The sequence below is a fragment of the Protomyctophum bolini genome (assembly GCF_963924005.1).
Source record: "Protomyctophum bolini genome assembly, chromosome: 9".
Taxonomy (NCBI): domain Eukaryota; kingdom Metazoa; phylum Chordata; class Actinopteri; order Myctophiformes; family Myctophidae; genus Protomyctophum; species Protomyctophum bolini.
This window is the reverse complement of record NC_137870.1, coordinates 34,600,724-34,618,248: the sequence shown is the minus strand read 5'-3', so window position 1 is coordinate 34,618,248 and position 17,525 is coordinate 34,600,724. Positions and strand designations below refer to the sequence as shown.

Genomic DNA, 17,525 nt, shown 5'->3' with positions numbered 1-17,525 from the left:
GACTAACTTGGGTGGTACTGCAATCCTTAAGACTATTTGTAGCCTGAGCTAACGTGTTAAGTTTCTGGTCTATAGGGGTGGGTCGCGGCTGAGATTTGCGCACGCCCTGATTGGATCTCACCGATCTGTTCGTCAGCCCTGGCCCCTCCTCCCACCTAGTGAAGCGCTACGTCACAGAATTTGGAATTTGGAATGCGTCTATGAGTGTTTGTCACTATTTAGAGTTACATGAACCACGTGACGGCTGCTGTTTTCTGCCCCCTCATTTACATAACTCTCTTTCAAAACAGTCTGGATATAAGACACTGCGTAAATGACATCCATCACATATGAAGTCCTCAGCCTAATTGATGCCAACATAAAAATGTATAAAACCCATGTGGGGGGAAATGTGAGGTACATTTGTGGAAAACTGGCAGTGTGCATGAGACATTTGGCATTGATAGGTCCAGTGGTTCGCAAGATTAGTTCTCGGTCGGTCTGACGGACGGACAGACGGACAGACAGGTGTTGCCCAACAACATATTGGCAAAACATCTTTAAAAAGCTATGAGACATCATGGAATGACCACTCAGTTTATCTTAATCCACTGATAACTGTCTTTAGGTCAAAGGTCTATATTTATTAACATTATCACTATTTTGCCACGTGTAAAATAGGGTTTAAGTGGTTAAAGTATCTGATGTATTCCAATCAGCTTTCAAAGTGACACATACTGTAATATGTATATAACCCTTCTAGCTTGCAGACTGGTATCACTGAACTGGAAGCAAACACTAAAACAAAATACACTGTTATTATACAGTACAGCAGCTGCCCTCTGAAAAAATGTAATTATCATTGACAGGGTGTGAAGACAAATTCTACCAGATCTGACAACCATCATAGAGCATTTCAATAACGACAAGCAAGCTATGGCAGTGGCACACGTTAGCCTAGCCTTCAATGTGATAGCCTATTCGTGGTCGTGGATAGTCCATCAAATTTCTCCATAACCATTATCAAATTATCGTATTTATCATTCTCTCTCTACTACACTTTGAAGGGAATTTGCAATAGGGATTGCAATACTCCTTTTCTTATGCATAAGGTAAGGGTAAGAAAAAGGAAGTTAGTATAAAAAGGAAATACCTATTCTTATTATTGACTGTTTCTTCTTAAAAACTCAGAAACCCCCCCCCCCCCCCCCCCCCCCAAAAAAAAAGCTAGGGGGGAATACAATGCCATACTCCAACTAAGATTTAACTTAACTTGTGCAAAAATGTACATTGCAATATTATGTTATTTCACATAACAGAATTTCACACAGCCCCATTAAGACCTGAGGCAAATTCCACAAATGCCTTCAAAATCAATAGTTTCAAATGTTCAAAATAGCAGACATACAAGCTTGCAGTGTGGCACAAAGTGACAAGATGATCTTGTATATGATATCTACCATTTGTGAAGAGCAAGAGGTTGTTAAGGGTAGATATTATGCTTCTGCTATACATTCACCACTACATTTGTATCTGCTTGCTGCTGATTTGTTTTTACCAGGCCAACATACAATAGCTTCCTCCAATTCAAACCATCCGATACAAAAGTTACAATAAACAGATAAAACACCATACAATAAATAGGTACATATAAGGCTTCTGGGTTTTAGGAGCTACTCTGCTACGCAAGCAGCAAAACATTGGGGTGGCAATTTTCAGCAAAGAGATTCGGTGTAGAGAGGACTAAAAAGCAGAGGTACTGCTCTGGTATAGACCCCTGTGGTGCTTCAGTCAACTAAGTAAGAATGTAAGTGGTTAAAGAAGACTTACATTCTAGTCTGTTGTGCTGTGCTGTCTTTTAAAAATCTTTCTAAAATCTTGTCAAAACACTTGGAATGTATGGGAGGCTTTAGAGAATAAAATAAGTCTGCACAACAGCTGCTGCTCCTACAGTCTAATTAAGCTCACAACATTTCGACCAACCTGGTTGTTGTGAGCTTGTTTGCACATTAAACTTTCGGAGCAGCAGCTGTTGTGAGGACTTATTTTATTCTTTATGGTTCCTTTTTCTGTCCTAGCGACTACATGGATGTGCATATACCAATTATTGTTGAAATAAGTGCTTAAGAGAACGTGAAACTACTGGTAGAATGCATGATGCTGTCCTAGCCTCGTGCAACCAGACTTCCATCTATCGCAACGTGAGGCTAATGTTGTCCTGCACGATTATTATATTGGCCAGTCACTTGACTTGTGACATTATTCTAATTGAGTTTGGCATGTAATTCTGAGTGCTCACCACTGCTCATTGCTCAACCCAGTAGTTTTCCATCAGCACAGGGCTGTTACTACCTGCTAATTGACGCCGTCCAGGTATTTAATGTCACCTTCTGTATACCTTAAAGAAGGCAGTATACCTGTCCGAAACGTTGGTTTTTCTCCATGTCGGCAATAAACGTCTGTCATTGGCTACGAGTGTGCGTCTATACATGCTTTCCCGTTGGCTGACACCTCACTAGGACCGGTGTGCTGTGCACCTTTTGCTTATAGTGTTGTCCTACCTCTTGTCTCTGTCTCTGTCCCTCTCTCTGTCCCTGTCCCTCTCTCGGTCTCTGGAGCGTGAGCGGCTTCGTCGATTGGCCCTGCGGCTGGTCACCCTGCTCCCAGAGGACGAAGAGGAGGACGACGACGACGACGAGGAGCGACGACGCTGCTGCTTTTTCTTCCTCCTGCTCCGGCTGTCATCTTCACTGTCTGATGACCGCCGACCCATGACGGCCGACCCTCAGCTGAAACAACACATGCAGAAATGCACCAACATATTAACGGTCATATACAGCTGTCATATACAACATACAACAATTATTATTTCATTTTCTGTCGGGTGGAAATGTCCAAAACGTGCATACTTTTCAGGATTCAAATAAAAAAATAGCAATAGCAAATGCGTTTCCAGCTTGGAGATCTGCAATTTTTGCTACTTGTGTGTGACACTGTAAAAAATAAATAACATAAAATGTAAAATTATGGAGATATAAATATATAAATAAATACATTAAACACCACATTGTCACCGTCTGTGTAAACCTTGTATTGTAGGTCCCCCAAAAGTGTTACTTTAGGAAATGAAAAATAACCTGTATTCCAAATAGATCCAATCCAATGTAGTTATGATTTAGTCACAGCTAAGCTTGTTAATGGACGACTTAACCACTTTTCAACCCCCATCCTCACTAATGATGATGATGATGATAAAATAGTCTCAGAGTCATCATCATCATTTTTTGACCACGGTCGAGATCAAGGATTTCACAAGACCGATTTTGCGCTCTCATTAGAAGGTGGGTGTAAGTGCCATAGGAGTAAGTCTCATAGGAGCGCTCATAGGAGGGCTGTGGGCAGTTCAGAAACCCGTCTTCCAGGGACATCATCGATGGGGAATCCAAGCTACCGGTAATAGTAACTGCAGGCTTTCTATTCCTGAACGGTTACCATGCTATAATGGAAGCCATCGTTCTCGCGATAATAAAAATCTAAATATTATATTTATTTATTTTAAGTCTTAAAAACAATATTCTGCCTAACAATTATGTCACTGGAAGACGGGTTTCTGAACTGTCCACAGCCCTCCTATCGAGTCCTATGTAGCCTCCTTCCCAGACTTACTCACCTAGGAATTGTGACACGTAATTTTACGACCAATCACAACACTCGTTTCATTCACCGAGAATGTAGACAGATTTATAAAGCGTCAACATAATTTCCTTGGGCGGGAGTTCCGCCAAAATTCCACTACTTCCGTTAAACCACTCAACTGGCCATGGTCTTGTGTGCCTACTATGAGGCACACAGAGTAGAAGAAAACGGTGCCATTTTATCATGAACATTAGTGAGGACAAATTATATGAAGATAAGTTGAAAAGTGGTGAAGTCTTCCTTTAATACTTTTGGTTCAATATGTAGCCTACATTTTTGGGGGGAAATAGCTGAACTACAAGCTCACAGCTTGTAGGTTGTGTGACTCACTCCGTTGTACAACAAAGTAGGGAATTAATATTAAAAGAAAACGTACAAAGTTGAAGGGAATATGATGACGATATGCAAACTATATGATATCATACAAAATATATGAACACATGAACCATACAGAAATTTGGACATATTAACCATCATACAGTAACATAATGAATATAGGCTACCATTACATAAACAAACATATTAACAATCAAATATAGAAATATACATAATAACAGTCATATAGGCTATCAGTTGAGTTGACAAGTCTATTTTGAACATCATTAATATACTACTTAGTTGAGTTGTTGTGGTGCTGCTATTATTATTACCAAACTGCGTCAAGCTTGACAATCAAATAAATATATAAATCATATTCTGTATGTTCTATGGCTAGAGGCATGTGTCGCAGAATGATGGCTGTAATATCAACGTTGTCGCTGTAGAGATATACCGGTAGTCAAAATAGGTGTCAACAGATAGATACCGGTACTCTATTCTCCTACAGCAGCTTGTTAGCATGATGCTATTGCTAACAGCAGTGAAACCATTCAATGGGCATAATATTCAACGCCGGTGCTTATTATTATTTTCACAGCGCAGACTGAGCCTCGGACAGTGTGTCACATTATAGTTATGAAAAGAATATTGATATTTACCTTGATAAGAAGAGCCCGCTCAAATGTTATGGACACTACTAGTCTTCTGTACACAACAACACAAGCATGCAGCACTCACTCTGCTGCTATCCAGGCTCAACCAATCAGCGCACAGAAGAGTCGATTGGATGCAGGCGGACACAGTCTATCACAGAGCGAACGATGGATGGAGAGCCAGTGCTTTTTATTTTTGGGGTCGGGGAGGGGGGTATATTATGATTAGCATTCATCGCTATATGGGCCTATTAGTAGGCTACTATATGGGCCTAACTTCTGGTATAGGAGTCTAGGGACATTTTTAAAGTAATCTGGCCATGCACTCCAAAAACAGCTATAGGCTACAATTTGACTTAAATGGCTAATGTATGAACCAATAAAGCTGCTGTAAGAGATATATTATACACTTTTGGGGAAATGTCCACTAGTTAAATATGAATAAATTAAAAATGCCCAACCGGTGCGACGGTGATGCAACCAAAACAGATGGGTATATAATATACAGCCTCAAGACCAACAATAAAATAAAGTGTTTATGAGGGCAGTGGTGCTCAAACTTTTTTAATGTAATGGACCCCCAAATGTATTTGGCCGTGGAAACCCATCTGAAAATATTTAATTACAATAATACATCATACAGATGTGTGTATTGCTAAAATGTTTAAAAATATATATACCGGTATGTTTTATATATATATATATATATATAAATAACATAAATAGCAGAACTATAAAGCTCGCAACACATCACTATATTTGTTGTGAGAGAGATATATATATATATATATATATATTAATATTATTAATATATTATTAAATTTGCTCTGGATTTTGACTCAAAGTCAGCTTGTTTATGCAATAGGCTTGTATGAAAATATTGTAGTGAAAAGGGCCTATTTTGATTCATGATGGGTTAGGGTTAAGTATAGTTGCAAACATCATATATAATCCATCTAATTATATGTTCAAGACAATATTGGGCCTTTAACTGATATATAGATATACATAACTTACATAACTTGCATAACAAGTAGGTCTTTTTTGTCCCTTTCTTTCTCATTCTGGTGGAGGTGATTTCTTGATAGATTATATATATATATATATATATATATATATATATATATATATATATATATATATGCACATAGCACCTATAAACTTGTGTCTAGTTTTGTGTCTCAACCATAGAGGTCTCAACCAACCATTGATCAGAACCACTTCAATTGCGGAGGTGCACCATGCTGTATTTGTATTTGTATAAGTAAATATAGGCCTATAGATCCATATTGATGCATGTATGAGCAAATTGTTGTATACTGCAGGCTGCACGTATAACGCGCTATAGTGCTGCCCTTAAAATTCTGTTAAAAATGAAAACAGAAAGGGTCCAATTAACAAGATATTGGTCACGCTAAGTTATGCGCCATAACGACAAACATAGTTAGTGTTAATTTAAGTATAGCCGGCTATAGGAAAATGCATACGTCCGTGAGGGTCCATTTGGTTCTATTTTAACACATTTACCATGCACTGACGACTTTACTGTTGAGGCATAGTCTATAGGCCTACCTATATGCAAGTGGATGAATCGATGTTAGTCACTCACGCACGCGCATGCAGGGGCGAGTGTGACTGATTATAAACAACAACTTGATCTTTTCAACTTAATGGATCTCATCATTACTAATAGAAATAACAGGTTTTCTAATCTCTTCGCAAGTATAGAAATGGCTTTTTCAGATATGGCAGAAAGTATAGTATAGCCTAATTAATGCCCTCGAGGAGAAAAGCCGAGACAAAACATTAATTTTTAATGAGGTGTTATAGAGAGCCCTTGTTGTGTGGAAATGGCGCTTTATATAGATTATCAATAAACACGCTTAATTTTGCATCAAATTTTAAAAACTAGGCCATGGACTTAAAAAAACAACAACACTGTATCTTGTTTCTCGTTTGTTTGTCTGCTATATGTTCATAATCTTCTTCATATCTCGGATAATTGCTGCATGTGTCCCCGCGGCATTCATTCACTTACCTTCACCGCAAAGTGAGCCATTGTTTATTTATTTAGTTTTTTGAAATACACGCTATAATTTTCAGTATAAGGAAAAGCAAATTGAAAACGGTAATTAGTGAGCCCAATGGCAACGCGTCACGCGAGGCTGTATAATTAAACGTTTAGTTTGCTATTTAACATTCTAATAGCCTGAAAAGGGTCCACTGAGAATTAAATAATAACCATATATAGTCTTCCTAATTATAACGATTTAAAAACACATGATTGCAGATTAGAAACATAAACCAGAACGGGAGACATTAAATAATTTAGCTCTCATTATGCCTTTATAACTTTGTTCCATCCAAAATTATTTTAATGGATTATTTCCGGCGTTGTGATATATTATTATCAGAAGCGGTATACTTTCATTTATTAATAACCTATCACGATTTGTTTAATGATCAAATCATATTTATTTCGACTTTTATGTTTCATTGTTAGCGACATTGATTTAAACATAGACCTATACACAAAACGTTTACTATGTTGAAGTTCACTTGAGTTAAGCTAAAGATGTTGCGATGAGGAAAGGAATTGTACTCCATCGAGTCGCTTGCCGACGACCAGATCTCGTCTCGGCAAGCGACCCCATGCAAAAGCCACGGCGGTGCCGTGAATCCCCTGCTCTCTCTTTCTTGTCGTCACATCCCAGCTGGTCTCTCTTCTCTTTTACCTGTATCTCTCTCTCTCCGTGTCATCGTTGTCGCTGCAGATCACAGAGATACTGAGGAGGCTCTCCTCATCCATGTGCTCTCCTCCACACAGGAGCTTGTCACTCTCAGCTTTAGCCACACCCCTGCAGAGAGAGAGAGAGAGAGAGAGAGAGAGAGAGAGAGGAGGGGGAGAGAGTCCTACCCATCTCCCGGGTGTTTAAAAAACTAACTCAGGACAATAGCGACGAATCAACGCTTAATTAAATTAATTAGTCCTTCATGTCAATCTTGGATTAATGGCCAATAGCATCCTCGTCAGGACGACGTGAGACGTGAAGGACTGACTCCCCTCTCTCTCTCTCTCTCTCTCTCTCTCTCTCTCTCTCTCTCTCTCTCTCTCTCTCTCTCTCTCTCTCTCTCTCTCTCTCTCTCTCCTATCAGTGCACGGAGCAGGGACGGGGGGCTCATCCCGGCGTCCTGAGGGGAGGTAATTTGCACGGATCAAGGGGCAGGCGTTGCAAAGTATAAATACTGTGACTTCAATAGCGGATCACCAGGCAGCAGGGTTCGAACTATATCCGCCACCAAGACAGTCAGGAGGAATTGGCTGAGACGAGAGGAGAGATCATCTCTTTCCGGCGGGTTTTTAAAACGCCGAGAGGAGGAAATCCCATAGTTGGCAACAACAACATCATCACCTCGCATTTAGGTCGAACTGAAACCCCAACAACAAGTATTGATGTCTTAAGCTGCTGTGGAGCCGAGACACACACCGAAGGAGGAGGAGAGAGGGAGCAAGAGAGAGAGAGAGAGAGGGAGAGAGAGAGAGAGATAGAGAGAGATAGGGAGAGGGGGAGAGAGGGAGAGAACAAGACGGAGAACATTTTTTCTGGAGAGTGCAGAGCCGTGATGGAAGAACTCACCGCTTTTGTGTCCAAGTCTTTTGATCAGAAAGTGAAGGAAAAGAAAGAGGTGATCACGTACAGGGAGGTGCTGGAGACGGGCTCGAACCGCGCCGGCAGGGAGCCTCTACCCACGGAACCGAGCCGCGACGAAGTGGGCGCTGTTGCGCGGGGTGTTGCGCGCTCTCCGAGCGGGGAACCGGACAACATGCTCGGCCCGGATAGAACCAGGGAACCGGGGAGTCCCAAACTCATTGACGGTAAGAGAGAGGGATCAGACCTTTCCCATGCTCTTTCTTATACCATTCACCATGGTATATGAAACCGGCCTGTAAGGCTAGTTCAGCAAGAAATCGGTTTGTTTTCGTATAAAAGTTTGGCTATATGAATCTCAATTTCGCATAGCCTGAATTTGAAACACACACATTATGACAAACAACAAGGCGGCCTCGCGAATTCACTCAAAATAAATGTCTCTGTCCACTTGGGTTTGTAATGTAACTTAACATAGCCTACTCGTGTTGCAAAGTTGGTATAACATACATATTTTGACCCTTCATTCGGTCTAGGTTTTCTAAAATGCCCCATTGCACTAAACAGAAAGCCTATAACATTACAGCAACCTATTAGTTATCTCAAGTGCAATGGATTATGTGCTAACTAACTAATTCACTCAGTAGAACGACCTTATTTAATCGAAAAACAGATATAGCTTAATACAGCACTGCACTTGAAAGATGGAAATCAATACCTGACATTTTTTTTAATCTACCGCAGGCCATAGAAAACAGACGTAAAAGAAATCAAGCTGTCATTAAATTGATTTAAAACAAACAATCAACTGACAACAAATTGTGGCCAACAAATCGCAGATTATTTTTCAAGGACTGAGCTCAACAATTCCTATAGACTATAGCCTAACGACGTTTAGAATATGATTGATAAGCCTTATACACTAAAAAATATATATTGTTTTGTAATTCTGCGATCAGGCAAGCCTCGCATATCGGTGTGTTATTGTATTTTAAAACATGGGGCGTGCTTTTCCCCTTTTAATGTCACAATATTGAAGTGTTTGACGATTAATTAGAATTAATAATGTTATGATCCATCAAACAATCAACTATGAAGCGCCGTGTTCATCTCAACGAGCCCGATCATACATCATAAATAAGCCCGTGAAATGTCGTAAAAAATACAATTTAAATAAAGCATTTGTATAGTTCAGAGGAACTATTAACTGCATGGTTCTTTTTGGACGGTGTGGAGTATCATCACACACACTCTCTCACACGCACGCACACACACACACACACACACACACACACACACACACACACACACACACACACACACACACACACACACACACACACACACACACACACGCACACACAATAACGGAGAGATTGATGCATATTTATAAGCAGTTAATAATTAAAGAGCTTTATGTATCTCAAAACATCCGAGGTCTGACATCTGTGTGATTCTTGGGAGAACCCATGTGTTTTTTCCCCGTCTATATTTTCAGAAAGGTCAATCTTTGATATTTTTTTTAATACATGTTGTATACATTCTATTATATCCTCTTTCTTGTCCAGGGCCTGCACATGGCCGTCAACTATTACCCTGTTATTACCCTGTTATAGTATGTTTGTCATGTTAAAAATGTATAACATTGTGAATAAGAAAGATATTTTTCTTTCTTATCTGCAAAACTATATATCCAGGCACCACGGACATGAAAGAACGCAAAGAGGACTCTAAGCCTCTGGAAGATGAAACGCAGGCTAAAATCAAACAGAGGAGAAGTCGGACTAACTTTACACTAGAACAACTCAACGAGCTGGAGCGACTGTTCGACGAGACTCATTACCCGGACGCCTTTATGCGCGAGGAGCTAAGCCAGCGGCTGGGACTGTCCGAGGCACGGGTACAAGTAAGAACCACATGTTATTCATAATACAAACAGCAAGAACCATTCCTGATGGAAGGATGCTAGTATTATGCTATATACACGGTCAAATCACCCGTGTTCATTTAACACCGTCCGAGACTTTTCAAAATGCACTGCCATGTGCAGTGCACTCTCGGGGTTACAAGCACTGGGAGTTTTATTTCTAATGTTATTCATATCCTCTGCGACGGTTTGGTTCAAGTTCATATGAGGGAATAGGAGGCGTCATTTTATATTAATTTCACTCATTTGGACGCTCGTGGAGTCGTGCAGGTCTCAGTAGCTTGTTGTTTGTTATATGTGCGTAAATATTGTTAAGATGATGCACATGCCACATGTCGACATGCAAGTTTTCTAAATGCGGGGAATGGGTATAATAAATGTATGCTGATTGAAATGAAAGAATTTCCGCGCGCGTGTAGTGTGTGTGTGTGTGTGTGTGTGTGTGTGTGTGTGTGTGTGTGTGTGTGTGTGTCAATCTGGCCACATATAGTTTTGGACATATACCTACAAACGTTGATTTTTGCTTTGTTGCATGTCTTCTAAACTGACATCGAGTCATTTATAGTGGCAATGATCTCTGAGTTGCAGCCAGGCCACATTGAGTCGTTTTTATTGTTTATCCAGGTCGCTTTAATCTTAATTGTTCCAACCCACCAAAACAAATAGTCATACAATATTTACCATCGCTTCACATTAGTAGTATATGTTACCGGCCTGGGGAGAGACCAGCCCAGGCCATCTGCACACAGAAACCCAATATAATCCGGTTGGTTCAGACAGAGAGCAGAGGGGGGCTCAATCTCCTGTGTAACTGAGCCGAGCAGTGACAATGAACATATAGACATCGCTTCGCTTCTGATTCATAATTTTTTTTATATATATATCTTATTTCAGGCTCTCGAGTCTTTAATCCCTAATGTCTCAACTCGGGGAGGGGGTCAAGATGACTGAAGCAATTGTCTCTCCGTTGAATATGCCTTTCTGTCTTTCACTCTTTCTGAAAAATCATAAAATGGGCCCAAAAAGATAGACCCCCCCCCCCACCCCACACACACACATGCAGCCTCCCCTCCTCTCTCCCCAGAAAAAAAAAGAAAAGTTGAAGCCTGCATGTGCTTCTGCGAGGGTCTCCCGGCGTGAATTGGAATCTTACCAAGACGTATTGTGTCACACAAGCAAGGCGAGTGCAAGGAGCACGGCTCGAGGATTTGCATACATTATGTAGGCTATTATATAGCCTATATTTTCTGCCCAAATCAAGGTCTGCTGCCCTCTCTCCCACTCCCTGTTGAACCTGGGGCTTCTTCTATACCCTGCGTGCTCGCCTCAGATAATGGCAGATTTACAAGCTCACAAATCGTCACGAATGTGAGACGTTGTGAGCTGTATATCTGCTATATTTACGGCATGCAATGCAACACCGGCGTGCAACTAAAGTATTAAGCAGGCTTAAGATAACACAATGCCCCCACCACCCGAAATAATAATTACATGCTAATATATTAATACTTTCTTTCATCGTCCAATGATTTGTAAATGAATAAGAACACAAGAGGGTCTTTATTGACACGTATCAGTGTATCAAGCAGACTGGCAGACACAAATCGATATATTTATTTTAAACATGAGTATAGTTGCATGCAGGGTCTATATGGGCTATGATGTGATGCCAAATGAAGTGCTATTATGTGAACTAATTTATCCCAAGCTTTGTAGGGTGGTTCAAAGTGTTAGCTTATCGTAAGAAATGAAACGTGTCATCGTGCATGATGTGTTTCAAAAATACTTTATCTGAAATTGACGCTTGTGAGGGAAAACAAAAAGGGGACAAACGAGCTATCTTTAAAACGAGGCTTTGTAGCAAAACGTGTTATGGCAGTGATTAAACAAAATTGCTAAACGTCTCGCTGACATAGATTTTCTGCAGATAAGGGTAATTAATTTCAGCGGTCATTTAATGAGAGAGAGAGAGAGAGAGAGAGAGAGAGAGAGAGAGAGAGAGAGGAGAGAGACGTTCTCAGATCGCCTTGCTGCTCTGATGTCCAGAACCGTAATAGCACGCTGCTATTCGATATCTGAGAGACCATTGTGCTCTTCGGGGACGCTAATCTATAGAAAGATGAAACCAAACGCTGACAAGGTTATTTATTATAGTCCAATAGCCTGCGCATTTCCAAAAAGCGCGTTTCTCTATAGCCTAGAGTAGACCCTCTCATAATAAAGCACGTGGTTCTCAAACTGGGGATGAGGTCCATGCAGGAGGGGTCCCCAGCTAAATTATACGACAACAAAAAGTTTTAATAAATAGACTACTATTTTATTTCCCGGCTATTCGGAAAATAGGAAATCTTCTAGCTAAAAAAAAAACAAACAAAAAAACCCGCCTTGTGCTTGTATAGGCCCTTTGACAAAGGTCGACACATCTTGCTTGGGAGTCCCTGGCACAAACATCATTTAAAATGGGGGGTCCGCGGCCAAATTCATATGCATTAGGGGGTCCTTGATGTGAAAATGCTTTGAGAACCACTGCCCAAAGCCTAATTTATACTCTGTAGTAGACGGTGTCGTTGCCTAAAATAACTGATTCTATTAAGCGACACTCTTGCGCAATGGGAGTATAAATTCAATCCTTTTTGTGATTTATAGTGCTTTCCCATTTTTCTTCTGCCCTGCCCCCCTCTCTCTTTTCCTCTCTCTCCCTCTCTCTCTGGCCCTTGTTATGGCGCTAAATGTAATAATTAAAATCCGGGGTTAAGCACCGCCATTAATATTGCAGAGCCCCCTCATGGGATATTGTTTTTCTGCGGTTGTTGTCACTTTGAGAGGAATTACACGTGCCCTCACAAGCAGCTGTCAATCACCGCTGGGCTCTAATTAATTTCTGTTCCCCATAGGTCTGGTTCCAGAATCGAAGAGCTAAATGCAGAAAGCAAGAAAACCAGCTACATAAAGGTAGGCCCCTTTTACGCCAAAGAGACTGTTTCTATATCAATATATCCACTATAAATGTCGTGGGTTTAATGCATCTCAAATACCACAGCCCTCATCGCACAATAAGCATGTAAGATGCTGATGTTGTTTAAAGAGTGGGTTTTATTTCTTTCGTTATTTAATGTCAGACATGTCAACAGCATCATCAGATATTATAACGTGCATATCGAGTCTATAGCATGCACACTGTTATTGAATAGCTATTTGCATGCATGCATGCATGGGCAGTAAATGACACGCAGGCGGCAGGCCTCACATCCATGGCCACTTATTATTGAGACTTAATTTCGCTTCTTGGTGGTTTAGAGATGGAATGAATATTCAACGCATTAATTAGTGTCTCGCCTCTTCTGTTTGCAGGAGTTCTCATTGGAGCAGCGAACCAGTTTGAAGCTTGTCGTGTAGCGCCATATGTCAACGTGGGGGCCTTGCGAATGCCGTTCCAACAGGCAAGTGGCTTTGAAGCGCATTGTCTTTTGACTAGTCTAGAACCGATCCCCGAACTGCTGTCTTGGCACAGGCCCGGTCCAGTGCTTAATGGGGGAGTCCAATTCCAATGTAGGGAGTAACTCAACGCGCGTGGTGCCAACGCAGCGTCAGATTATAACACGCTAATTGGAAAACCCCCTCGACTGGTTTCATGGTATTTTTTTTATTCAAAGCAAAATGAGAGGTGCGTTTTCATAAAATCAGTTTCATATTCATGCTAGGTATTATGGGGTTTAATGCATCACCAGTGTTAGTCCCGGGCCGTTGGATAATATTATATATATATTATTATATATATTATACATAATTATACGCGTTCATGGCTTGTAGATGTGTTCTTTTTTTTGCAAGCGACCACGGAGAAGTATAATTGAGCAACAATTAGTTGCCTTAATCGGGCCACATACTGGTCAAATGAGCAAATATTTAGGACAAAAATAGCCCACGTGTGCAAGCTAAAGTCACGTGTGTGTGTGTGTGTGTGTGTTCTAGCTTGTATAGAGCTGCAATTTTTGCCGTGCAACTCTAGTGTAGACGACGGTGCACCCTTAGACACACTGCTCCCTCGGAGTTAAATGAACACTGAGGGTTCCACCGTTTAGGTCAGACATATAAAGGTATAATGTATATCAAACTAGGGGTCCTTGGAATTCAAAAAGGTTGAGAAGCACTGGCCCCAGCTGTGACATGACTCAAAATAGGGTCAATGTCGTTAATTAGCCAATTAAGCCATGGACTTTTCAGACAGCCCTTTTCCAACTCGATCTACAACAAGCTCACAACACGTCTACGATGCCATTCGTTATGTGAGCTTGTCGATCTGCTATAGCTATATATGTGTGGCTAATGTGTTCCCCCCAGAATATGGATGCTGGGGTTCAAGTGGTCAATTAAGTTTTTAATTAAAGTTAACGTGTTGTTCTCCCCCCCCTCCTCTCTCCCATCCTCCGTGCGTCCCGTAGGATAGTCATTGCAACGTGCCGCCCTTCTCCTTTCAGGTGCAGGCGCAACTGCAGCTTGACAGCGCCGTGGCGCACGCGCACCACCACCTGCACTCGCACCTGGCCGCGCACGCGCCCTACATGATGTTCCCGGCGCCGCCCTTCGGCCTGCCGCTGGCGACGCTCGCGGCCGAGTCGGCGTCGGCCGCCTCGGTGGTGGCGGCGGCCGCCGCGGCCTCCAAGAACACCAACAAGAACTCCAGCATCGCCGACCTCAGACTCAAGGCCAAGAAGCACCAGGCGGCGCTGGGACTGTGACTGCAGGCCGCGTCCGGCATGCGGGACCCGCGGCTGTGACGCACCAACAAGCAAACAAACAAATAAACAAAACGTCTCCAAGAGACGCATTGTCTGACTGAACTGAAGACATGTTTTTATACTTCGTCGCACGACGGTGTCGCGCGCCGAGAATAGCAGACCTTTGTACTGTATAGTCTGGTCTGCTATTCTCGGGCCGTTCTTATAAGGCGCGTGGCACCATCGCGCACGGAGCATACTTTTGTTTTTTCTGGCCTCAGTGGCCTCGTGTGTGACAACGCGTGCGTGACCGTGACGCAAAAAAGGGAAAAAGAAAAACGTCTCCAAGACGCACAGTGTATCCGAAGACCCAATTCATATAGGCTACTGAGAGTCACTGAACGAACTGAGCATCAGAAACAAAACACATCGGTTACAAAGTGAAACATAAATAAATAAATACAATTAATCAAGGGCGATATTTATGTAAGTTTTTTCTTTTTTTCTAAATGAAGGACATTGTATAGAAAATATAGGCTATTTATGAGATCAAGAAAGCAAAGAGAAAAAAAGAGACTGTGAAAATGATCCAAAAGTGAGTTTTTTGGACGCCAAATGGGAATGGATTTTGGAGGCCCTCATCCAGTGCGCCACGCGAGGCCTCGCCGCTGTGACGTCATGTGGGACAGGACAGGATGGATGCTGCTGGGACTAGTTCGATTCTTTGTGAAACAAGGCGAACCATTCTGCACTTGTTTATTTTTAATTATTATTATTATATTATGTCATTTTTGAAGCTATATAGAGGCTGGCCTCGTTATGTTTCAGAAAGAAAAGAAAGGAAGACAAAAAAAACATTTCCCTTGTAAACAAAAAGTGGACAAAACGTGGTGGAAGTTCTTTGGTGAATAGAAAAACATTTACCACCGTTTCTTTTTGGTGAAGAAGTTCTATTCTATTTTTCTTTTGGTCCAACTTTGAAAATGGCCGTGCATGGAGGACGTAACCTGGGCCATGCAATTCAATTCCACACCCTCTCTCTCTCTCTCTCTCTAGACAGAGGAAGGAGCAACTTCCACTTGAATGTTATATAGCCTGATGCATACGTCGCCGTACGACGGTGTATACATTAAGCATACTATATGGCCTAATAGGTCCATATTGCCTGGGGGTCCCTGACCCTGCTGACCGGTGCTGTGAATGACTCATGCAGTGAAACGGAAATATAGGCTCCATAATGACAGACATATGAGATTATTACTAATGTTGTCCTATATTACTCACGAGTTTCATTTGTTTTGTCACGAGACTCCACTAGCCAGTGTCCATGCACATTTGCAAGATAATTCGTATAGGCCTATGCTACTTCTTTTAAAGGGAGAAACAGTAATATGCCATTTTTACCAGAGCGAGTTAATGAAAACGTGTGGGCCAATAACAGTAGAACTGTAATAAAGCGAGACGGTACCGACGTACAGTACAGGCACGTGTAAAATATGTTAATAACACAAAAACATGCATTATTTTTTATTATTATTTAGTGGCTGTATGAATGCCTTGTGGGGGAATAATGTTTATTTTGTATTTTACTTTATTTCCATGTATATTAAAAAAAACATGTGCTTTCTGTATGTAATTTTGATGTTTTTTATAACCGTGAAAATGAAATGGACCTGACTCTGAGGCACGGGTTTCTAAAGAAAGAAAGAAAGAAAAAAAATCACATGAAATGTTTTTTTCCCCCTCCCACCACTTATGTGAAACGTGAACTCACCTGAACAGACAAAAAAATGTTTTTCGTCCATCAAATAAATCAACAGAAGTTTCTTTTGAGTTGACATGTATAGCCTATATTATATACCCTTTTCTTTCAATGACAAACGCATATCGTCTCGTTCGGGCAGAAATTAACCTCTTATCTCCATAGTTTAACTTTTTGACTTTGTCGTAAATGAATGTCCTATTTTATTACTGCGTCACACAAAAGCACCCACAGTAGATCCACAGCATTTTTTCTTCTTTTTTGTTTTGTTGCCATTTTGCTATTTGAGTCCTGAAAAGTAACTGTTTTGGACATAATGAGGTTTCCACCCGACAGAGACGATATTATTATTATTATTATTACAGTGATTGTTGCTGGTAAACCTTTTTGTGGGCTACAAGCATATTAATAATTCATGGTTGTTGCTATAGGTCTTTTGATAAGGTGCAGTTATGACAGGGCCGTTTAGCAGGGAACATGGTGCCTATTGCCAAATCAATGCATTATTCATGCTTTCGTCATGGAGCATTTGGAGAGGACGGAGTCGTAATTTCCAATAACAAGATAGAAAAAAAACACACAGATAAAGGGATGAGAAGAACCTTTCATGGCTCACTGATAACGTTCTGCAGCATAATTCCATCCAAACACTCCAATTGTGCAAACAGTTAAAAAAATAAAATAACGTATAGTTTTTCGCAAATTCGTTTGCTTTTGCAGTTAAACAATTCAAACATTCATAATGCAAGACGTCACCCATATAAGTCAACCGTGTGTCTGTCTGAATAGAACCAGCGTGATATGATGTATCATTTTATTTAG

At 41.0% G+C, this 17,525-nt stretch overlaps 2 protein-coding genes across 2 annotated transcripts in view; one reads left to right on the top strand and one right to left on the bottom strand.

Annotated features, from left to right (window-relative positions):
* The window catches only part of rsrc1 (arginine/serine-rich coiled-coil 1), a 185,360-nt gene extending 180,608 nt beyond the window's left edge, over positions 1-4,752 (bottom strand). The window contains exons 1-2 of the mRNA XM_080772203.1: positions 4,653-4,752; positions 2,541-2,768 (exon numbers count right to left, since the gene is read on the bottom strand). Coding sequence (XP_080628329.1) covers positions 2,541-2,752 — 212 coding nt within the window. The 5' untranslated portion in view covers positions 2,753-2,768; positions 4,653-4,752. The remainder of the gene's footprint in view (positions 1-2,540; positions 2,769-4,652) is intronic.
* Positions 4,753-8,235: 3,483 nt separating this feature from the next.
* On the top strand, positions 8,236-16,713 carry shox2 (shox homeobox 2). Its single transcript, XM_080771383.1, has 5 exons — positions 8,236-8,523; positions 9,994-10,202; positions 13,118-13,175; positions 13,575-13,663; positions 14,666-16,713. Exons 1-5 carry the CDS (start codon positions 8,271-8,273, stop codon positions 14,960-14,962), a joined length of 906 nt encoding a protein of 301 aa, XP_080627509.1. The 5' UTR covers positions 8,236-8,270; the 3' UTR covers positions 14,963-16,713.
* Positions 16,714-17,525: the final 812 nt, after the last annotated feature.